We start from the raw sequence: 25,965 nt of genomic DNA, 5'->3' as shown, positions 1-25,965 counted from the left end.
CTATCACTCTATGCATATTTATAACATAACAGAGCCCATAACATAACTGCCTCCTTTCGTTTTCAGTGAAAAATACGAAACATATCCTCTCTTTTGCTAAATCAGTTTTAATAATCAATTATGTCCATTATAAAAGTATAATGTACAATAAGTTTATACATTATAGGAAATAAATTAGTCAGTCATATGTGCAGAATCAGTGTTTGTGGTTACATTAATTAATATATTAACTTATCTTTTCGCTTAGCCAAAACAGGCTACTTAAGAACAAGTAATAGATTCCAAAGACCAAAGTCGGGGAGTATGTTTTTATCTATAGACAAGATTAATTATATATCACATTTAACAAATATAGTGAGAGTGGACCCAGCGGTAGATTCTTGATGAACTGTCCGACGTGCACAGCTCTCATCTGGGGTTCTGTGCTCAAAGCACCCGCTGACTGCCTGGAGCTCAAACACTCGCACACGCTGCATCGCATGCCAGAGTGTGTGTGTGTTCTCACGTGATGTGCGTTTTTAGTGGTCTAGTGTGGATAGAGAGCTGTTCAGAAATGCTAGGTGAAATGTCAGTGTGCATGTGGATCGTTTTCATTCTAAAACATTATTTTTAAACTGAAACGTATGTGTAAATGGGGCCTTTGTAACCAGCCAGAATACCACAGCACCAACTATCTAGCAACATGCTAACAAATAATTAATGGTCAGTTGTTTTCTCCTAAGGCACTAGTTAGTCTTATGAAAATGATTCATGGCTTTTTACTAAATGTGTAATAACTATCTTTCCTGACAAAGAAAAAAAAAACAGTTTTCCAAAAAAAAATAATAATAATAATAATAAAAATTGCAGTCAGTGCATTGAAATTAGTGTAGCAAAACCACAGTCAATTTGTGGTTACCAGGATTTAACAAAAATAAAAAATAAAAATAGTAGCAGTAAGAATGATTATCTCTCTCGCTGTCTGTGTCTATTTTAATTTATTAGAAAATAAAATCAGCTAGTTAAACATTGGTTTGGTTATGGTTCTATGTCATGATTTTAAACGTTTTGTCTTTTCCTTTTGTAGCCATTTTTTAATATACTATAAATGTATATTATATATGGTAATAAGTTATTATCAAGTTAGATTTGTAGGTGCCATAATGTTTCACCTTGTATTGTTGGAGTACTGTTAGGGTTAAGCCTCCAAAACCACAAGTAGACGCAGCCAATATCTTGCATTGTCATGGAAGTTCAATTGTTTCGATGAATGAATGGACTTCTGAAGGATCTTTAGAAGTGAGTGGCAGGTTCATACAGTGTACCATATTAAAAATAGACATGCGTTAAACATCTGTGTTCTTGCTTTGTAGGAGTGTTAATGCTCCTTCAAGGCCTGTCAGTGGCTCTCTCAAACACACTTTAAGACTGTCTGGACAATGAATGAAGGAGAGCTAATGGTCATGTTATCAAACATCAGCGGATCACTATGATGAGCTCACTGTTGATCTTCACCCTTTACACTTACTCTCTCTCTCTCTCTCTCTCTCTCTCTCTCTCTCTCTCTCTGTTTCTGAAGAAAGCAATCTCTTGGCTTGTTATTGTCTAGACAATGCCCTCAGGCTAAATGTTGTCTCTCTGGTGTTCTCTGACTTTAGACGGATGCACTGTCTCCCCCGACACACCTTTCATGCCAGAAATTTGAGTGAGAAATGACAGATTCTGCAGGCAGATTCAGGGGTTTATATCTGCAGTGGTGTGTGTACTTGACTGACAAACCACTTTCTGATGGATAAACAGAGAACTGTAAAAATAATAATAATAATAATAATAATAATAAAGTCTGTTGTATTCATAATCAAAATACACTTTTTAAATATATTTCTTTGCCTACATATCTATTGTTCTGTCATGCATCATTTATTGTATCTATTTGTTTGTCTTTTCAATGTTATATTAGAGCGATGAAGATATTGTTTCATAGAGTTTACACACATTCATTATGTAAACACAAACTTGTTGTATGCCATCCATCCAGTTCACACCACACACTCATTATGTAATTACAAACTTGTTGTATGCCATCCATCCATCCATCTATACATCCATACAGTTTACACCACACATACATTATGTAAATACAATTTTGTTGGATGCCATCCATCTATCTATCTATCTATCTATCTATCTATCTATCTATCTATCTATCTATCTATCTATCTATCTATCTATCTATCTATCTATCTATCTATCTATCTATCTATCTATCTATCTATCTATCTATCTATCTATCTATCTATCTATCTATCTATCTATCTATCTATCTATCTATCTATGTGTGTCTGTGTGTGTACAGTATTGACACAACCAGTCATAAGGACTAAATAAACACACTTTAAATTAATTTATGATTGTTGGTATTTAACTGAGATACAACTGTTTGAAAATCTGTAATCTAAGGGTTCCTTTAAAGTGGTCCAACTCAAGCTCTTAGCAATGAATACTACTAATCTCAAATTAAGTTTTAATAGATTTATTGTAGTGCATTATCTTTAATTAATGGTTCGATTTTTAGCATAAAATAAAAATGTATAATTTTAACTCTCACAATGTATTGTAGGGTATTACTACAAATAAACCAGTGCAGCTTATAGTGCAAATAGTTATTACCTTGTGTCCATAAACGGTTCTCATACAGTTATAAGGAGTATTTAAATATCGACTTGATCGTCAAGTGTATTTTTCGTGCTAATATGATTTACCAGACACCAATCAGAAGCTGCTCCAGCACCTCATAGTTTGACTGCAGTATTCACATCAGCTGGGTTTGACATTGACAGTGTAGTTAAATGTCATTTTGACATGCTCTTCTCTTTCTCTCTTTCAGGGGTTTTCACCAAGTGCCGTTATGTCTACTACGGCAAGCACTCAGAGGGCAATCGATTCATCCGCAATGACCAGCTCTGACTGACAGACAGGTCAGTGGATAGACACGCGAGGAGGATTTACAAAGATATCCTGAGCATATTATTATAAATATACATGTTGCCACACGCATTTTAAGCAGCCAAACACAGCCCTCTAGTGCCGTCTGCTGAGTGTGCCTTCCCTGCCAGCTCCCATCGCTCTCGCTCCATCTGAGCCGTGCCATCCAGATTGACATGATTGCCTTTAAGCAGCCCCTGCTATGGCGCGGTGACAGACACACACACGCTGCCCAGCGCTCGTCCTGACAGCCACGGCTCCATGATGGATTGCCTGGTCCAAATGCTGCTCTCCCCAGGTCAAAGGTCCCACCTGAGGCTTCAGGCTGCCCACACGGAAGCCCAGGATGAGCTGCTCTCAAAGTCAAAGCCAAAGTTAAAAAGAAAGATCAGGGGAAAGTGACGCTGTTGTTGTAACTTCCATTATTAATAGCGAAGCTTCTCACATGGTTTTAATTTACAGTAGACAAAGCTAATGCAGGGATAATATCAATTTGACGCACTGCAAGGCCTTCAAAAATGAAATTAACATGATTTGTGTCACCCAAATTAATAGATAAACTAAAATGAAGTTAATATTAGTGTTTGTTTACATTTTTTCAGCCTATCTTAAAGGAATAGCTCATCAAAAAAAAAAAAAAAAAAACTCCCATTTACCATTTACTGATTCCATACCCTCATGAGTTTCGTTTTTTGGTTCAACTCAAAATCAGATATTTTAACTATTGACTTCCATAGTAAGAAAAACAAATATAATGGAAGTTAATGAGACTTCTGACATTTTTCTAAATATCTTCTTTTGTGCTCAACAGAAAAAGAAAAAAATGTGTCTAAATTATGGCATCATTTTCAGTTTTGGGTATTTTAAAAATATAAAAAAAATAAAAGGCACAAGGCACGAGGGACATATTTTACAGTTCATATATATATATATATATATATATATATATATATATATATATATATATATATATATATATATATATATATATATATATATTTATAGTTAAAAATATTATTTCAATATTAGAAGCTGATTTTACACTATTTATATTTATATTACAATTTTTTTTCCAATTTTTTTATGTCCAATCAGGAGTTTTTTGGAATGTTTTCTGCATGAAATCCAGCAGCGAGGCCCTCTCAGGCTCTTCTTGACTCTGTGGCATGTGTATGTTTGCGTGTTTGTGAGGTGCATGTGCATGTCGTGTGTGAAGTTGGTGTGTTGCGGGGGTGTAGTGCCGGAGCCTGGAGGAGCTGTGAAAGAAAGAGGTAATGAGCTTTGCTTTATTTCATTCTTTCTCTGGAGGGAGAAAGCAAAGAAAGACAGCAGCTCTGGCAGTGAGAATGGAGGAGGTGGATGCATGTATGTTTGTGTGTGTGTGAAGGGGAGTCAACAACTTTCTCCATTTTTTTTTTTTTTTGATTGTTTCCTCGTGCACTTCTTGGACCTCCTCACCTTATTTTAAGGATTTCTTTTTATTTTCAAATCAATTTAAAAACATATAAAAGGCCTTAGCTGGGTTTTGAAGCAGTGGCCAAAAAGTTGCAAATATTTGAAACATCAACTCCATTAGATACAGCGAGGTTGAGAAGTGTTTTATGTTTGTCCAATTTATTTCTCTGCTTCCTGCATTGCTCATGTGTTACATTCCATATTTAAATTCCAATTCTTGCATTGAATTCTGCATAAAGCTAGCCAAAGATCCATTACAAGCAAAAGGAGTTTTTATTTAGATCAAGAGTACTATGGACTTGCTTTAAAACATGAATTGAACAAATGTTTCAGAGTAGTTTGTTGTAGAAGATAATCTTGTATGAGTTGATTTTTTTACATGGAGCATAAATGACTATATCCCCTATTGACAATGAATATTTTTAACAATGTCTGAGTAAATATACACAGTACATGTCGCAGAATATAATTAAAGGTGTATTAAGCCATTATATTCATTAAAACAAGAGTGTGGTCACTTAACATCTTTAGAAATAGAATGAAGATGCATTTAAAATGATGATAAATGCAAACTTATTTTGTATGCTGTCTGTCTATCTATCCATCTATAAATGATAAAACATCTTCAAATGAGGTGGTGTGCGTGTATGTGTATATATATATATATATATATATATATATATATATATATATATATATATTAGGGCTGTGCAATTAATCGAAAATCTGATTTCGATTTTGCCTTATAACGATTATGAAAGATCATTAATCAAGATAAACGATTATTGCATCATATACTGCCCCCTTTCCGGTTGTACACGTGTTGATCTTAAAAGTACGAAAGACCGTATGATTCTGTGTGCCGCGCACACACAGAATTGAAGCATGCAGTCAGCATTCGGTCTCACTCGCACACTGAGATGAGCAGAGCGCAGTCAACGCACACATCTAAAGTCATTTTAATGTGAGCGCTTTAATGGTCAAATTGGTGTCAAAATGCAGTGTTTAGTGATTATTCATATCAAGCATCATTTGTGTAATAAACAAACGAGTTGAGAATCAAAAGAGATGCGAAAGAGAAACTATTAAAGAGACAGCGTGCTATAATCCTTCTGCTGCCTGTTTTTATGATTATTAATCAAACACCAAATGGAGAACATGCCTCTGCTCTTGACTGAAGGACGTTTGTAGCTAAAGTGTTTCTTAAAGTGAAGATGCTTAAAGCACAGTTTGTTTTATATTTTTATTCTATTGTATTTATTTCTCTTTCCTTTGCATGGTGGAAAATAACTGTTTGTATACAGTTGAAGTCTGAATTATTAGCGCTCCTGAATATTAGCAACCCTTTCCCCCCCAATTTCTGTTAAATGGAAAGAAGATTTCTGAACATAATAGCTTTAATAACTCTTTTCTAATAACTTATCTATTTTATCTGTCATGATGAGAGCACATAATATTTGACTAGATATTTTTTTCAAAATACATGCATTCAGATTCAAAGTGCGATTTAAAGGCTTAATTAGTGTTATTAGACAGGTCATTATATAACAGTAGTTTCTTCTGCAGACAATCAAAAAATATATTGCTTAAGGGGGCTAATATTATAGACATGCTTGAAAATACCTGCTTTTATTGTAGTCAAAATAAAAATAAAAAAGCCTTTCTCCAGAAGAAAAAAGTATAAGAGGAAATACTGTTAAAATTCCTTGCTCTGTTAAACATAATTTGGGAAATATTTATTTTTTACAAATTCTCAGGAGCGCTAATAATTTTGACTTTAACAGTAATCATTTTGAATAATCGTAATTTCAATTATGACCAAAATAATCGTGATTATGATTTTTCCCAAAATCGAGCAGCCCTAATATATATATATATATATATATATATATATATATATATATATATATATATATATATATATATATATACAGGGTACAACACTAAGTATTTTTCTACTGACCCGATCGAATTCAGATTTTTACTTGACCTGACACTGGCCCCAGCTGTGTAGCTTGTAATGCGTAATATAGCCTTAATATAGCTTTTTTGAACCAATTTTGTTTGGCATAATTCGTATCTTAATTTTTTAAATATATTTTTTGTTGGTCAGTTATCTACAATTATAAACAAGAAAAACTAATAACATTTGAGGTCAAGTAAGTGCCTCATGACAAGGTCTGACATGCATCAGCAGCCAAAGCACAAACTGGTTTGTTAAATAAAATGATAATATAGATAAAATAAAAGTGAAATATTCACAGTTTTGATTAAAAAAAATTCAAGAATTGCCTGTATTATTCTGTTTTCACTGTTCATGTTTTTTGCCACGCCACAGAGCGCCATCTGATGTCCAGTCTGCGACCCCCTTTTTTGTTTTTGCATGCACTTGACAAACAGTTGCAGCCAAATTACACCAATCGGGCCAGTAACAATCCTGTCTACTGTCCAGAGTGTCTCGCATGCTGGCCTTGGGCCATCAGGCAGTCCTTATTGTTGAGCCCTGATATATATATATATATTGCATTGGGATGATCAGAATTTATTTTGTTAAATTAGTTCCAGTTTTGAATACTGTAACGTACAATAGAAGTGTTCATTTAAAAGAGATAACTGTAAGGGGTGTACTCATTTATGCTCGCTTACTTACTGTAAGACTATTAAGAAAAATGTGCTAAAAATAATGAAACAAAATATTGGTGTAAATGATTTAAGTGTTATATGCCATATGTAATAAAACAATTGAATGAGTAGTAATGTGTATATGCTCTGGGATTATAGTATGTGATACTGTATAACTGATCATGAAAAATTTTGTTTACTTTTTTGATTAAAAAAAAACTGCTATCCACTATCTTATCAATAAAATTGCTTAAAAATAAAAATGATAATTTTCTAGTGATATTTTTAATAAGACAATCCACTAACTCCAGTGGTTTTTATTATTATTTGACTGAAATTTGTTGTTATGTTTTTTTCCTTCTTCTTGTTTTTTTTTTTTTTCATGTAAACATTCATTATTAATGGCATAATTTTGCCTGCCCTCGTCTTGCTTAATTGCCGTGTGTTAAACGGCCTCCCAAGTATGCCATCCAAATTAGCCCGGCAAATGAGAGATGTGCTTTTGGATGTGAAAGAAAGCATGTGTACTGTACCCGGAGCAGCGCTCGGCAATGTGAAGCGCGCAGGGAAAGGTCACGGATCGCCCAGTGAAATGATTTCGTGTGCACCGGCTGTGCGGGTTTGACTGTGGGTCACAGGTTGTGCGCGTCTGTGCCTTATGCACATGTCGGTCCAAGTGTGTGTTTCTGTGTCTGAGAGGTACACAATGCGGATATTGTTCTAAATGTGTGTGTGTACAGTACATTTGTGTCTTCGGCCCTATGAGACTGTGCTTGTGCGTCGCTCCTGTCGTACTGTTGGAGAGCATGGTCACTAGTGCGGGCGTTTCTAAATGACAAGGTTTATTTGTCGGTGTTGTGATATGTTCTGAGAAAAGTGGCACTGACAGCTGGTGGAGGCAGCAAGAAGGAGCCACAACAAGTCCCCCCCCTCCTTCCTCCAACCACACAAAATGTCATCTCTTCCCTGGCTGGCTCACCCAACCATCCCCATGAAAAGAACAGACATTTAAAACTTTGTGACATGTGTCAGAGACGCTGCCATTGAGCCACTGCCGCTGATGTAGCCAGAATTGACAGCACCCGAGCCGCTGGAGCTGGCTTGGGGACATACCGAGTTTGGTGAGTGTCAGTTCCCATCCTCGTCAGGGCCTCATCTCAAGCAGCTTCGCAAATATAAACAGCATTAGAAGGCGGGCGGAAGTGCAGCGGGAAGACATATGCTGACACACACTCACACACACACACACACACACACGGGTTTGAGAGAGAGATAGTGTGCGCTCTGTAGAGGTGCGCAGCGGAGACTAATTAAGGTGTGAGAAGTCAAGAACAACCTGTGGGCTCTGACCTGGGACTCTCTGCCAGCAGGGCTCAGAAAAACACTCCTCGGGATAGGAGAATGCAGGGATATGGGCCTAAGGGAAAGGATGGGAGCTAAATCGACAGCAACTGAATCAAAAGATCATATTATTATGATGAGATATCAATAAAATTGTCATGGTTTAAACTGTGTGCATGCTACTGACATGAGTAAACGGCCAGTGTTAGTATGTGCATGTAGTAATAACGTAGGAATACGTCATTTTAATTACTTCCAATAATATCATAAACAACTTCTAGATGTGAGTGTAATCGGCGATGATTGTTTACGATCAGGACTTTTAATTTTAGTCAGCCACCCCCAGGGCTTCCGGTTAATTGTCTTCCATACAAAATTGCAGCGTTTAAGATCTAGGGCCCTATCATACACCTGGCACAGTGTGGCGCAAAACGAGACGCGGCGCAGTAGTCTTTTGGTAGTTTCAGCTTGGCGCAAGAGTCGTTTTGAGGCGTTGCGCTACGCTGTTTAAATAGCAAATGCATTAGCGCTCATTTGTGTGCCCATAGGCGTTCTGGTCTAAAAAGGAAGACGTTCTGAGGCTTGAGAAACTATAATAGATTTTTCATTAGACCAAAACTAACCACGTCTAAACTCCGGCGCAGAGTTGTGCCTCGCTTACGCACTGCTTAATACGCACAAGAGAGCAATAGGCAAATATCTTTACATATGAAAAATTTTAAATATTAAGGATATATATATATATATATATATATATATATATATATATATATATATATATATATATATATATATATATATATATATAGGATATAATAAGAATAGATATAGAACAAAAATAGAAAGGATTAAAATATTACAAAACATATTATTTTCTAGCCTACATAAATATGAAAAATCACTGCTATCTCTTCTTCATCTCGGGAGGCTTTTTCAGTTCATTCATAACAATTTGCTTTTGCATAATGTTATTATTATTAGCAGTATTATTTAATATATCCATATTTATATTTGTTTTATTAAAAACAAGCTTAGATTTGCCCACCTGTCAGGTTTTAGACCATATGGGGCATGGCAGGTGTATTTGGAAATAACTCAGTATTTTGACCACACTTGGTCATTATTGTTCATTTATTCGTTTGCTAGAAATTAGAACTGAATTTAGAAATAGTTTAAAAACAAATCTTTGTGCTTAACAAACGAAATTAATTATTTATAGGCTAATTGATGTCTGTGCGTAAAGGTTTCCCTATCCAAGAGCGAATGTGAAAGTAGATCATTTATCTCTCATTCTCACGTAGTAGATGCTCTGTTTAACAGTTTTCTGTTAAAAAAACTGTCAACTGTTAACTGTTTGCTTGTGAAATGCTCATTTTTTCCACTTAGACTTACTTTGCGTCCTGTAAGTAGCGAATGCGCTCTTGGCGCGACGCAGCTGGGTCTTAAAGGGAATGGGAGATGAGACTCTAATTGGTTTATTCTCAAAACACACCTATAACTCATTAAGAAAATAAACTCAACCCTTTTAGACCATGCGCGGTGGCGCAAAGCGCATTTTCCCGTCAAAAATGCGTTCTGACACGCCCTGAAAGCGTTTGCGCCCTGCGTTTTGCGCTCTGCGCATGGACCGTCAGAATAAAGCCCCTAATTTCTTTAAATATCAGTGATCTTTACTGCCTGGCTAAGATACAATATAAAGTGGGCATCAGACCAAACAAGAAGCCCTGCATTAAATTATATTTTTCTGCGCCATGTCTTTAAAATCTGGAAATTAATTTTAACCCACTGAATTTCTGTGCAAGCCTGCAGCTAATGAAAGCGTCTTCGCCAACGCTTTAACGACCAAAAGGGATGATTAAGTCTATTTAACCTCTTAAAGTCAAGTGCTATTTTGAGATTTCCATCTGGATTGGTATCATTTTTAAAGAAAACCCTTTGAATTTTCATAAAAACTTGTTGAATGTGATTAGAATGACAGTATATGTTGTCTGTGTTATAATAAACCCCTCCAAAAAGAGGCACTTTTTTGTAACTCATTTGAAAGCGAACCTTTTAGGTTCTGTGTGGTATAGGTTGCTGTAATTACTTTTGGTGGTTTCAACACATGTCAGTAATTATAGGAAAAAAGAAAAAAGTCTCTATCATAATCAATGCAAAAGTTATTCTTTTCTAACTGATTTCTAACTGCCTTTAAAATTTAAAGAATGACGTCACAGACCAACCCGGTACCGGATAGGCACAGTTAACTGAATATATTGTAATTACATTACAACATCTATGCTGTAAAAGGAACCTTATGAAATTAAAAATAATCATACAAAGCTTTCAACGGTAGTTCATCATTGGCTGAAAAACATTAGCTGTGCATAATACTCATTATGTTTACCTTTAAGTAATTTTGCTGTTAAACAGTGTAAAATCTATTCTAAAGTTGATTTCCACAAAAAAGTGGTGTTAACCAAACTTTTGACCTCATTTTGCAAGCAAACTTTTGTGGTTTAAGGATTATTACTAATCACGTACAAAATAAAATTGTGTATTTACATAGCATATGAGCGTGTACTCTATATTTATTACGTATATATAAATGCACACAGATACATTTACTGTATATTTTATACATTTATATAAACATACTTGCGTATTTTTTGTTAATACTTAACATTTTGTAAAATATAAATAAACATTTTTCATAAATATATATACATATGTATATACAGTTATTTGTTTTGTTGTGTGTATTTATTTGTACTTGATAAATATAGACAGTTGCAAGTAACATTGTACAAATACTTTGTTATTGTACTTTATTAGATTTTTCTTGTGCCAGTTCTTCAATTTTTAGTTTTCTCACAACTTTTTACTTTTATACATGACATTTTTAAACAAATATCCTCACTTTCTACTCCTTACATTTGTGAAACCAGACTTGTCACTTTTGTTTTAATGAGTTAGATGGTGCAATCTATATTATTTCTTGTCATGCAGCAATTTTAATGTCTTTTTGATACAATTAATCTATTTTTTCAACCCATGTTTCTATTCATGACTAGTTTATGAAGCTTAGCATGTGAAAGGCAAAGATGGCTAATGTGGATGAGACAGAGGGAGTCAGCAATTTAAACATAACTATGCTGCCGTTTAAACCAGGTAATAAGATGCGTTTTAGTCAATCGGTTCACAGCTATATGAGAGATTTGCATTCAAATTTGGCATTTAACTGCCCAGGATTAGTCTTTTGTTCACTTCCAAACATGGTGAACAGGCTTTCTCTGATATTTCAATCTAATAATATTTCAATCTAATGAAAGTTTTAAAAAAAAGAAACATGTTTTGGACAAATTTAATTGTTAATATTAAAACTGTATTATTTATAAAGATATAGGCCTACATATGTTTTTTTTAGATTGTATGAACATGAATGACAGCTGTTCTTCATCTAAAAGCAGCAAAACTACATGCTGAATGCTGAGTTTGTATCAAGCTGATGATACTCATGGTGACTTTTTGAGCAGTGTTGTTCAAAAATGTTGCAGAGCAATGCTCCTTGACTCATTTTCTGCTGAAAATTGGCAACTAAAGTTTTACATCAAGGTTATAAATGTAACTTATTTTGTACACTGTAAAAAATCCAACTTGCAAATTGCTAACTCAAATCAAAATTGTAAGTTGGGTGGACATATTTTGAGCCCAGTGTTGAGTTTACTTTTAAAAATGAGTTAACTGAAGGTTTAAAACTGGTTTCTTCAATGAAAGTAAATACTTAAGTTGAGCAGACTTTACATTTTGAGTTCTTCACTGGATCATTTACTTCCCGTCTTTGCACATGCTCAGTCTGTCTTCGGGTGCCATTTTGCACGAGGTGTCCTCTCACCAGCAGCAGCTGCCATCTCCTGATTCAGGTAAGCTTTGTTTTAGCTTTATTATCAAAATTAATCTAAATAGCGTGCAAATCTAAAGTAAAATGTAATGTTATGTTCCCAAAAAACATCGTTACATCGTGTGAAGATCATTTCTGACAAGCTCGGGCTAACAAGCTAGCCACCTGTGAAGTTTGCTTCATTTGAAGGACTGTTTAACGTTAATTTGCTTCTTAAACTGGAGGGAAATGTAGTGAAATATTGTTGTTGCAAACAGACATATCTGAGCGGCCGGTCACCACTGTATTGTTAACCCTGTTGTGTCTGTATTAAAACAGCAATGCGATAACATTAAAACCACTTCAAAATAATATTTAGCATACCACTTTAAATATACAGTCACTAGTAGTGTACATATAGTATTCCAGGAGCTATTTATTAGTTACTAGTACTTATTTATTAGTTACTCGTACTTATTTATTAGATACTAGTTCTTATTTATTAGTTACTAGTACTTATTTATTAGTTACTAGTACTTATTTCTTAGATACTAGTACTTATTTATTAGTTACTAGTACTTATTTATTAGATACTAGTACTTATTTATTAGTTACTAGTACTTATTTATTAGATACTAGTACTTATTAAATAGTTACTAGTACTTATTTATTAGATACTAGTTCTTATTTATTAGTTACTAGTTCTTATTTATTAGTTACTAGTACTTATTTATTAGATACTAGTTCTTATTTATTAGTTACTAGTTCTTATTTATTAGTTACTAGTACTTATTTATTAGATACTAGTACTTATTAAATAGATACTAGTTCTTATTTATTAGTTACTAGTACTTATTTTAATAGTGACTAGTAACTATTCTGTTGTTACTCGTAATGAATTAAAAATTTTCCCATTCATTTCTATGGGATCTCTAATTGAGATATCAACTATTCAGTTTTGACTAGTATGTATTCCAGCTGTGACTAGTGCATATTTTTATCTACTAGTAGTTAATCATTAGGTACTAGTACCTATTACTGAGATGCTACTACCTAATTAATAGATACTAGTACTTATGTATTAGATACAAGTCCTCATTCATTAGGTAGTAGTATATATTTAATAGATACTAGTACTTATTTATTAGATACTAGTACTTATTAAATAGCTTACTAATGTTTATTCATGTAGAGTTGATGCTTAACGGATAATCAATTCACTATTTGCTAATGCTTAATAAATGATTCATTATTATAAAAGTGTTACCTGAAATGTTTTATAAATAGAAGGTATATAAATGACTGTGTTACTGACATTACTACCTTCAGTTTCCAAATTAAGTTGCTTTGCCTTTGCTTTTTTTTTTACCTTGCTTTTTGGAGATGTTTGTGATTTAGCAGTAAAAATAGTTTTTCATCCTCTTTTTATGTTTTTATGTTGTAGGACACAGAGCCAGAAGATATTTGCACAATAGAGATGGAGATGGACATCCTTAGCACTGTTGAAGATGATGTTGCCACTCTTTAGACCAACCTAAATGTAAGGTGCCTGTCTGTGGTTCTGGAAGAGCAAATCGTGCTGGAAAAGATCTTCCGACAGCTGTTGTTCTCCTCTTTGGTTTGATTAATTTCCTCATTATGAACTACCCCAAAGAACTGAAACACATCTTTGAAACTATTCAGAAAGTGTTTATTGGCCTTGAATGCATTTGTTTGTACACTGAAATTGTGTTACTCTTGGTGTTGTCACCAAACTTAAATTCAGTTTTGATTTTACATTTTCAAATTTTAAAAACATCCATTTCCCACCAATTGATAGATTGGCTGTTGTGTTCAAGCGCTCAACATAAATGACTGTGATTGGCTGAGAAGTTCACCATTTCACTGCTCTTCACTGATGTTCATGGAGTGCAAACACAGATACACACACACACACACACACACACACACACACACAGTGTACCACTTGTGTCAGCTTATACACAGACCAGTTGATCAATGTGAAATACTTAAGTGTCCCTGTATCTGTGGTTACACTCAGTAAACAGCAGTGAGTTTGGTGAACTGATGATCTTCACGCCCAATCAGTCTTTTCTGTTGAGCATGTGAACACAATGGCAATATAACAGTGTTTAAAACATGGTCAACAACGCTCAAATGTTAGCAGGAAATGGACGTTTTTAAAATTATAGAACTGATGGGTAACAAAATTAAAATATCGTGACAAAACTAATTACTCTTGCACTTTGAAAAAAATGTTGATAGTGCAAGCATTTTAAATATTACTTTTGCTTAACTCGAGCACTTAAAAGGCAATATAGGATTTGAGGATTTACCTTTTTGTTGCCTCTTTTCCTTCTCTGGACTGCAGTACATTTCATTTGGACAGAAAACTGTTTGCAGAATTGTCAATAAATGTATTCTTTGATATTGTGTTTTATAGTGTGTTTTGTAATCTCTTAACTTTATACTTAGAGTCATACAGGTATTTGTTTGAGAAGCGCAGATATAAGATTTCCATAAAATTATGAATTAAAAGATAAAGATTAAATCAACTTAAAAAATTAAGGCAACCAGCTGCACAGCTTTGAGTTAACTGAACTTCTGTTAAGTTGTGCCAACTCATTTATTACAGTTTACTCAACCCCTGTTTAATTTTAGGCAAACTCATAATGACAAGTTAGATGAACTTAGGCTTGAAAGTTGTCATGACTTAAACCAGCCATTTCAGTCAACTTAAAAAAATAATTTGGCACAACTTCAACCACTGAAGTTGAGTAAACTCAAAATTTCTTTGCAGCCGGTTGCTTTAAAATTTTAAGTTTACTCAACTTTTTATTTTTTACAGTGTATAAATGTATCAATATAATGTGTGGTGTGGTTACCAACTAAAATAGGTTACTTATAAGTACATGTTTGAGGCTAAACAAATTTACTTTTACTTGAGTACACCAGTACTTGGACTTTTACCAGAGTTGTTTTAAACTTGAGTGTTTGTACTTCTAATTGATTAAAGGTTGTGTGTACTTTTGTCAACTCTGCGCAATACACACAAAATCCTGTAAACATAACCTTATTTTGTGTACGATTATTTGTTATCAATAATTTAACAGGTGCAAACTATGATAGCAGACTATGATTAACAAAAGACATTCATGGGAAACTAAATATTAAGTATAAAACATCATCCAATAGAAGAAGCTGCTTTATAGCTCAAGTTGTTAAAAGTTTAGAGATGGAGATGGTTTAGAATACTACATTTAGCACTGCTGGAGGATTCAACTTCTGTAAAGACCTATGTATGATTGATTAGAACAATCCAAAAGAAAGACCTGAAAGGAAAGGTTATGTAGGAATGTCCCCATATTCACTTGTGTTAGAATGAGATTATTAGCCCTGAAAGACAATAGATATGTTTCCATCCAAAGCTGAGACTTAAACTTGTGTAAAACTGGAATGTTGCATTTGTGAATAAAGCATAATTTTGTCCAATCAGTCAAAGACAACGAAATATTCCCTTAATGCTACTAAATACTTATCACTTATAAACTTCCATTAAAAAAAGCAATTTGCCGTGGTAGAAGAATCCACTGTGGACTTTTTTATTTCACATTCTTTGCACTTCAGAAGACAAAGACAAAATGTAATAAGCTTTTGGTGTTTTTTTTTTTTTTTTTTTTGGAGGCAAGAACCACTCTCTTTGGGAGCACAGCTTCTCAAGAAAGTTCTGGGAGATAATAATAGCCAACCAGTTTGATGACAGACTTTGACTGAGGCATTTTAGAATGACCAAAACAACATTACAGATGTTTTAGAATGTGGTCTGTCTGCTGTCCATTTATGCTCATTCATCTCAATGTTTTTTTGAAATCACATGACTTTTTTGATGCACATGGTGGAGATTATTCGGTGAATGTGTTTCCATCGCCATACATTTTAATTCTGTGCACATTTATGGACATCTTATTGTTTCCATTAAGTTTTTTTTTATGAGGTAGTTCAAAATGCCCTTAAAATAGGTGGATGGAAACATGGCTAGTGGTAGACAGTAGTTATGCTTTTGAAACCTCTTTGTAAACAATCAGTAGCAATTATCTGATATCAGTGACTCCGAAATGACATTTAACAGTAAAAAGCGGCAAGGGCAGCATACTGGGCTGTATATTTAGTTCCCCAAGTTCCCCCAAAAAAAGCCCAAGGCTGTATCAGAGCAGCACACCACTACTATCTAACAGTCAGCACACGTGCCCGTCAAAGCAGCGGCGAGAGATCATCTGTAGTCATCAGTTATTAGGCTATCCTCTGAATGACTGACGTTGGCGAATGCAAATGAGAAGGCGTGCAGCACTCGCAGTGTGTGTGATTGACAGCTGTGCGCTGATAGCGTTTGCTAACTGAATGAGTGAGAGGTGAGACGGGGAGCAGATCGCTCTCCAAAAGCTCACGGCTCCATCCTTTACGACAGACACGAGGAGATATTAGTCCAGGCAGACGCGCGAGGGAAAAGGGCAGGCAGGGAGAGAAAGAGCTTTATTTCCGGCGCGGTTTCAGATGAGTAGCATTTGTCATGGAAGGGGAAGATGGTGTAATTAGCTTGTCAGTCTGCTTTAGGCTGAGCTTGCGAGCGCCGGTAAGAAAGATGGACGAACTGCCACGCCAGTTGACAGGCAGTCGATAATGTGGCAATTAATGTCATAAATAATTCCTCTACCAATTATATTCCAATGGACCCTGCGCTTTAAAAAGAGAATGGTGTTCCCTTATCATTTCCTCTATCGGCATCATTTCCAACATAATTAATTCTCTTTAAACACAAGGTGAGAGGTTGACCTGAAGTACGAAAGGAAAAAAAAAAAACACTGATTCCTTTTTTTATTTATTTATTTAATAATGAACAGTCTATTGGGATTTCTCTGTGTGTGTGTGTGTGTTTTAAATGTCATGGTCGGGTCCTAGACGAGATTACAGGCTAATGCAATTTCAAAATATGGAGGGCATTAGATAAATCAATTTGGCTTGTTATGTTAAAGGTTGCCAAAGCCTTTCTAACATGCGCCGTATTGATCCAACACCACCTTCTACTGTGGGAAACTTCCTGATCTGAAGTCAAAGCGAATGTTTCCCAGGATACATAAATTACCGCACATGCCAACTTTGGCTGCAAATATTTACATCACATTCTCTCATGTTTCCAGATGACGGCCTATTTAATATTTGTCTATATTTAGTTACGTTAAATGACAGATATATATTCCTGATTAACACTGGGATTCATGGAAAGCCATCTACACCATTACTGTCCTGCTGAACGCATAATAAATGGTTATGGCTTCCTCTTTCTCGCTGTGTCGGTGGCTTTGCGATTATTAATTGTCTGTCTGAGGCGAATCAAATGGCGGCGGGGCTGTTGTAAATGGCTTCCCATCTATTGTTGTTAAACCACTCTGGAAATGGATGAGCAAATAAAAGGAGCTCAAGTCATGCAAAGCATCAGTAATGTTGTGTAAAACCCCGTTAAACGCGTCAGCCGGATCTGTGGTGTGGGAAAGATGGCCGCAGCTCTAATATGTAATATATGGCCCGGGCCGTGATGGCTCAAGGTCACATCAGCCACCTCTACATAATGCATGAACCCCTCCCTCCTCCGTCACTGTCCAATCACTCAGGCCCAACCTTGGGATGAAAATTTTACTAAGTAAATCAGTGAACATGCTGGCATTTCTATTAACCTCCAATGTGCAAGCGACAGCAAGATGAATAATGCTAAATAATAACATGTGGCTGTAAATCAGCTTTACTGCTTGAAGGTGAAGCTGAAACTGCACTGTATACTGCATGCTGTCGGACATTATTTGCGGTGCTCTGAAACTAAAGGCCTTGCTCTGGTACAAGCGATGATCTCACTAAGATGGTCACATCCTAAATGAAGCCGTTTAAAATTTATGTAAAACAGTTCCTATGCTAAGATTTCCCAGCAGGCACACAACATCGTAAGATGTTCATATTAGGTTACATTTAGGTTGTAATGTCAAGTCAACAAAATTCATTGTCTAGCCAGTGTTAAGGACAACACTTTTTTTTATGTGCAATAAAGACATCAAATGCTGTTGGTATTTGGTCAATTTTAGGTTGTGTTTGAAATTGACCAAAATCCAATGCCAAGCTCAACTATGTTTCTGAAGGCCCACCAGCTATGAACATTTTCCATGTCTCCTTAACCAAAAACAACTGATTCAGATCATTAGCTTATTAGCAGAGACTGAAAGACCTGTAATGGGTATGACAGACAAAGGAAAACTCCAAAACATGCAGTGTTGGTGGTCTTCCAGAAATGTGGTTGAGAAACACTGTCTTAAACCAACGTCATGTTGACATCAAATACTAACATTATTCACCAGGTATGGCAACCAAAATCCAACATCTGAAAGATGTCATAGTGGTAATGTCCAATGTCAAGATGTAACATTATTAGGCTGATTCATACTAAACAATGGGTTCTCACGACTCTCAGCCCCACCCACACTGGTCACAGCTACCTAGGCGACCAATCACAGAACTTGCGCTGGGCAGTGTTGCAAAGTGTAATTATATTTTTTGAGAGGTGTGTGTCAGCGTTGTCGTCAGCCACGACAAAGTTTGTTTTTATATTGTGTTCGAAAGTGACAAAAATCTTACGTCTGTCACTGACTTTGGGTTCTTACATCAGCCCTTTTTTCATTTTCATACAACATTCAACGTCACATGTCATTGGGGTACAACGTCAATCTAACGTCTTGTTGACGTCCTGTGCCTGATGGGTTTGCTCTTGTTTTCTCCATAGGTAATGCAAAAAGAAACAAAATTGTTAGCCCTACTTTGACATTTTTTTTTTATTTATTTATTACATTTTCCAAGTGGTTTAAAAGCTACTTAGGTCAGTAATGTTAGCCTTTTTTTTTGTTTGTTTTTGGATTGGCTACAATGAATTGCCTAATCAACTTAGTTGAGCCTTTAAAATGCACTTTAAGCTGAATACTAGTATCTTTTTTACAATACATAAAATACATAAGTTGTTAAAAATTAGTTAAGAAAATTATTACACTAAAAAAAAATAACTGTGGTAAACATAACATACAGTATTTTGGTCATCAAAAGGATTGACCTGGATGCTGCGACCTATAGTATTTTATTATATACTATGGTTATTATTCATATCCATAGGGTCTTTAAAAGTCTTAAGTTTCAAAAACAAAATTTTAGGGCTAATAAAATCTTAAATTCACTGAAATAATGTCTTTTAGGTCTTAAATAATTTTAAACGGGTCTTAATTTTCCATTGGTGATGTAAAGCTATAAATCGATCCAACACACATTCAATCACCAACAATACAACGGTCACACTTTACAATGTTCATTAGTTTATGTTAATTATTGCATTTACTAACATGAACAAACAATGAAAAATACATTTACTACAGTATTTGTTCATTTTAGTTAAGGTTAGTTAATGAAAATACAGTAGTTCATTGTTAGGTCATGTTAACTCATGGTGGATTAACTAATGTTAACAAGCATGGACTTGGATGTTAATAATGCATTAGTAAATGTTTAATTATGATTAATAAATGCTGTACAAGTGTTCATGATTAGTTCATGTTAATAAATGTATTAACTAATGAACCTTATTGTAGAGTGTTACCAATAAAACTTTTAGCAAAACTGTATCCATAACTAATATTATAACAGTCTGTTGTGCATACATTTATTTTTTATTTTATTTTTAAGTCATATTGAAAAATACTAATGCTTGTTTTGAAACAATATTTAAAATATAATAATAATAAAATAATAATTAGAATTAGTTTTTTGATGAGGCAAGTACTTTTTTTTCTGCTGGGCCATTAAACAATCCTTAGTGTTTGTCCTCATATTAGTCATTCTTTATGGTCTTAAATTTGACTTGGTGAAACCTCTATTATTTATTATTTTATGTAAATATTTAAATAAAGTAATTCTAAAGCTTATAATGTATATAGTAGGGTATATAGTAAGATAACGTCTGTGTGTGTGATCTTTCAATTTGCAATATTCATATAAGGATGAATGCAGAGGCTTTGGATTAGAGGCAATATTTTCAGTGATGAACTAAATCTCTGTTGTACTTCGACCTTTGTCTTTATTCTTCAGGCTTTTTTTGCTCTACCCTTTGTTGAAGCATCACTTTATTTAGGCCTAAAGCTGTTATTTTATATGCTTGACTTGAAAATCAAAGTGTCCATAAGACAGTGGTGGAAATATTGGCATTTTCTTACATTTTTATAGCAAGTCTAGAAGGGATGATAACTCAAAAGCAGTGAGCGTGCAAGATTAGCCCTCTCTACCAGTTTTTTCACACAGTCTAGATTTTCTTTTGTTTCGTATAATGTAATGTTGATGAAATGATCTATTTTAGATGATGACATTTATATTGTAGATAAACAAAAGATCTTGACTTCATGAAGTCTTTAATTGTCAGATACAGATTTGAACCTGAAAAATGCTTCTCTGTGACAGACGTGTACCAAAACATATGCATTTAATAATTATAATAATAATAACAAAAACTACTGTTCCACAGAAAATAAACTGTTACAATTTCACTGTTAACTGTTAAAATGTTGTACAATTTCACAACCCTGTAATTTGTAATTTACTCATCCTCATATGTTCCATTATAAAGTCTCTAATTGTAATGGCTGTAAAATAAAATAACTTTTCTTTGCCCACACACACACACACACACACACACACACACACACACACACACACACGCCTAAAAAATAAATATTAAGTTGAAATGAATTTGTAATACTTTTAATGCATTTTAAATATGTAATACTTCCAAAATACGTTTTACTTTTAAAATGCAAAAAAGTTAAAGAAGATTTTAAAGTTTTAAAAACAAACAATATGATTCTGTCTTACCAAATGTATTTGTTAAATGAAATTACTCTCCCATTTGTTTTCAATGCAGTCATTTTGACCACAAGCAGCACAAGTCCATGTAACCTTTCAGACTGCCAGTGTCAATGATTCTGATTAAGTCAAAAATTATCTAATAAAATTGGTAACACTTCACTTCACGGCAGTGTTTATAACTGTCATGACACCTTCATTTTTCTTAATGACTTGACACAAGATGTCTTTGACAAGACAACTTGACATTACCAAGACAACATAACTTGTCATAAATCAAAAAGCTCTCCTCATGTTTTAAATCATTAAACTTGTCATTATAATTGTGTCAGGAATGTTTTCCTGATCACATTTTTCAATGTAACAAAATGTTTTTGTAATTTAAATTGCTCATTAAAAGTGTAATTGCATTGATATTTGTATAATAGTGTCATTAATATTTAATGACATTAAATTTACATTTATGCATTTACTGTAGCAGACACTTTTATCCAAAGTGACTCACAACTGTGTGAACGCATACAGGGAGCAGTATGGAGCCAGATCAGTCTCAAAAATACTACATTTACAAAATACAGTTCATAGATCTACAACACAATTTACATTCACAAACTCTATTTTGTAAATCCAAAACACGATTCGAAAATACACAAATCCAATTTGTAAATTTAAAACAAGATTTGAAAATACACAAATCCAATTCGTAAATTAAAAACACGATTCGAAATGACACAAATCCAATTCGTAAATTAAAAACACGATTCGAAATTACACAAATTCAATTCGTAAATTAAAAACACGACTCGAAATTACACAAATCCAATTCGTAAATTAAAAACACGACTCAAAATTACACAAATCCAATTCGTAAATTAAAAACACGATTCGAAATTACACAAATCGAATTCGTAAATTAAAAACACGACTCGAAATTACACAAATCCAATTCGTAAATTAAAAACACGATTCGAAATTACACAAATCGAATTCGTAAATTAAAAACACGACTCGAAATTACACAAATCCAATTCGTGAATTAAAAACACGTTTCGAAATTACACAAATCCAATTCGTAAATTAAAAACATGACTCGAAATTACACAAATCCAATTCATGAATTAAAAACACGATTCGAAATTACACAAATCCAATTCGTAAATTAAAAACACGATTCGAAATTACACAAATCCAATTCGTGATTTCAAAACACAATTTGAAAATACACAAGTCACATTCATAAAGTCAAAAAATTATACAAAAATACACATCCAATTTGTAAATGTAAAAGACAATTCGAAAATACACAAATCCAATTCAAAAATTCAAAACATGGTTCATAAATATGCAAATCCAGTTCATTTGGTGGAAATGTTTGTTTATTATGTGTGAACTCATGAATTGTGTTTACAAATCGGATATTGTAAATGTGAATGTGCTGTGCATGTATAAGTTTCATTTTGTAACTATTATTTTTGAGACTGATCTGGCTCCATAGAGCCGTAGATCTGGTGCCATGCTTAAGGGAATCCCCCCCAGCCATTGTATTGTGGCAGTACTGGTAATTCACTCTCACTACTTACTGTACAACCCTTGACTGTGACCTTTGCATCCCAAGCCCAACCCTCTAACCATTAGGCTACGGCTGCCCCAATAGTAATTTAAACCACTGTAGAGTAGTTGAGGTCAAGATTAAATATTAATTATGCTGTTGTAAATTTAATTGTTGTCTGTTGTCTTGGTAATGTCAAGTTGTCATAACAATAACAAGACAGAATATGATGCATTTGGTGGAGTTGAGTTGTCATAACAAAGACATCTCAAACAATGTCCCCTTTGCATTTAAAATGACATATCTGAGCAAATTACACTTAATGACATTTGGCATAAGCGTGTTCTGTCATGTTATGATCATAATAAAGCTTTCATGACAGTCTTACAAACATCCCCGTCAAATAAGTTGTTACTATATAACTTTTTTGGTCAAAAGTAACAATTAGATCATTAAGAATTATATTATTAAGAATGAATAAATATTTATAGAAAATACAGAAACATTTATACCTAAAATGTTTCATGAATGGGTTATAGTTCAGCCAATGCCCTACAGATGGACGTTATGGAGAAAACTCAAAATCATCCCATCCGTCAACACTGGAAAGGTGAACGGCCTTTAATTTTACACTCGAGTAATTTTGATGTTCAGAATACAGCCTCATTTATTTTTTTTCTTTACTCACGTTTAACTACTTATGACACAATATTTTCTCTCATTTATCTTCTTGCACACAGTGACAATTAATATTGTGGTAAATATCACACGTTACAAGTGTATCTGCACAGAAAAATCAAGGTAATGGATGTATTTCCGTGCCAAAGTGTGTGTGTGTGCGTGTGTGTGTATGTGTGTGTGTGTGTGTGTGTGTGTCCCCATGCTTTCTCAATAACGTATTATTAACGACACGGCACTGTTAGGGGGAGAATTGGACGTCTTACACATTTTCTCTTCAGATCGTGTTTGGTGTTGAGGAAAGCTTGCTCTACGAGACAATTACAGGACTCCCTGTGGATTTGTTTTCTCTCCGCTGTTTCACATGTAGACAGGCAGACTAATGCATGTGGAGAAAGAGCTTGATTGACCATTGCCAACAAACGTTTGTTTGGAGAGGAGAGGCGATTTTTGATGTCATGTTAAATTAGTCATGATTTTCCTCCCGGTCTTCACGCTGAGAGAAATCTTGTAATATTAGCAAATGATAGAGCAGGCGTGTATAAATAACCACATGTCTTTATTTATACCCATCATCATCATTAATTTGTTTCTAGCGTGAGAAGTTTATTTGAGTGTAATTTCTTGTGAAAAGCCTCCAGTGTGTGGATGTGTGGCCGTGACCTGTAGCATGTTATTTTATATTAGTTAAAAAAGGCCGGTAAATCCTAATTAATGCCTTTTACATATGTTTTTGCTTTTTTCTTAAACATGAAAACAAGATTCACAATTAATATTTATATTTTTATTTGCCACACAAATCCTTAATCAAACTTGAGGTACACTCAAAAAATGACATTTTCTGCTTGTTTAAACTAGTTTAAGTTAAAACAACACAATTTTTGTGTGTGTGTGGGGGGGGGGGGGTTGTTTGTGTTGGGCAAGGTCATTATAGTTAAAGAAAACAAATGAAAAAAACAAAAACTAGAATTAAAAAAAAAAACGTTTTCGTTAAATAAAAAAAATGAAATAAAAATGAGAGTTTTTCAAAAATTTAGAACTAACTGAAACTGAATTATGTACTTACAAAAATAACTGTAACTAACTAAAGTCATAGCAAAATAATCTAGATACCCTGATTTAAAATGTCCTTTGTTTTCGTCTTGTAAATGTATTTAACACAAATAGTATGCCTTTTAATAGTAAATTTATTTATTTTGTGCTGACCCATATGGCAGCTCAGAGTTTGCAATCCTAATGATGCTATTGGCCAGATCTAGTTGGTCCTCCTGGAGTCATCCTCGCTGTTGTTTTCACAAATAAAAACAACGGCTGGACTTGACAGCAGCACGGTGACAACATTAAACATGACCCGAGAAGATACTTATTAGTATTAATTTAACAAATTTGTTCCAAATAATAGGTTTATTTCTGTATTAGTGATCATGAGCGCAAATGAATCGTTCTTTTTAATCAGATCTTCTAAGTGAACTGGTTAAACTAGTTCACCGAATCGAACTGAATCATTTGAACCAATTTGAATGAAGCACTTATCCACAAACTACTTATTAACATGCCTGACACTCACCTCTGACTTGAAATAAACCAATATATACTGAGTTATTCAGTTATTAGAACAGTAAACCCAAATAACAGATTTGACAAGCGGTAAACCGATAACACTGTGTATGCGTGATTCAGTGAATCAAACACAAACAGTACATGGCAGCCTGCTGTGCTTGAACTAATCTTGAACAACTGCAGTGCGGGTAAACCGAGGGCCTAAATGAGAGGATCTGGTGAAACGTTCGTTTATTTCATAACAGAGAGTCAGAATGAACTTTAAATAAATTAATCATGCTTCAGTTAGGTTGCAAAACGTAATAGTAAGAAACTTTTCAGACCATGGTGATGTTTCAACTGAAAAATTTGATTGCTGAATACATATTTTTGATATGTTGAGTCTTAACATAGGAAGATTGTCTCAAAAGATCTGGTTCACGTTAAAGATCGGAACTTCCCATAACTACTGTGTATTTAACCTCAGAAGCAGCCTTGCACACATATTGTACTTAAGGCTGCTATCTTGTGGGCTGTTGTATTTGAATTTCAAGATATAAAAACTAATAAAAATGAGTAAATCTACCTCCAAAAACCAATTGAATGCGAAAACAAAAAGTTAAAACAAAATTAAAAATTTAAACTAATTAAAAATCCAAAACTAGTATAACCTTGGTGTTGAGACAACATGAAGGAATTGTGTGGACTTTTTACAGTATACATTAGTACACAACAATTATTGAAATGTTGACTTATACAGCAAATGTTCCTTTTTTCAATGAACATTTTGCTTTGAACATGTTAATTAATCTATCCAAGCACTGTAACTAGTCACAATAATAATAATAAAAATAATAATAATACAAATTATTTGTATACCAAGTGCAGTAACAAGGGGCTGTTTACATATTGCATCTTTTTCCTTTAAAGTAAGTTAAAGTAATGCTTTTACATGGTTAACAATAAAATTAAAGGTCTCAAGCTGGGAATGCAAATGAAAAATTGTAGCTTTATTTTTATTTAT

The 25,965-nt window shown here is 34.1% G+C and overlaps 1 protein-coding gene across 5 annotated transcripts in view; it reads left to right on the top strand.

The window, feature by feature from the left end:
* The window catches only part of lrmda (leucine rich melanocyte differentiation associated), a 597,710-nt gene that overhangs the window by 539,749 nt on the left and 31,996 nt on the right, over window positions 1–25,965 (top strand). For 2 of the 5 annotated variants that reach the window (XM_087277938.1, XM_087277936.1), the window contains 2 exons: window positions 2,867–2,957; window positions 4,060–6,128. In XM_087277938.1, the coding sequence (XP_087134064.1) occupies window positions 2,867–2,946 (80 nt within the window). In that variant the 3' untranslated portion in view covers window positions 2,947–2,957; window positions 4,060–6,128. 5 annotated transcript variants of the gene reach the window in all.

This window comes from Danio rerio, chromosome 13 (assembly GCF_052040795.2).
Source record: "Danio rerio strain M-AB ecotype USA chromosome 13, GRCz13ab, whole genome shotgun sequence".
NCBI classification, from domain to species: domain Eukaryota; kingdom Metazoa; phylum Chordata; class Actinopteri; order Cypriniformes; family Danionidae; genus Danio; species Danio rerio.
Note: the sequence above shows the minus strand (reverse complement) of the source record. Positions and strands in the feature narration are given on the sequence as shown.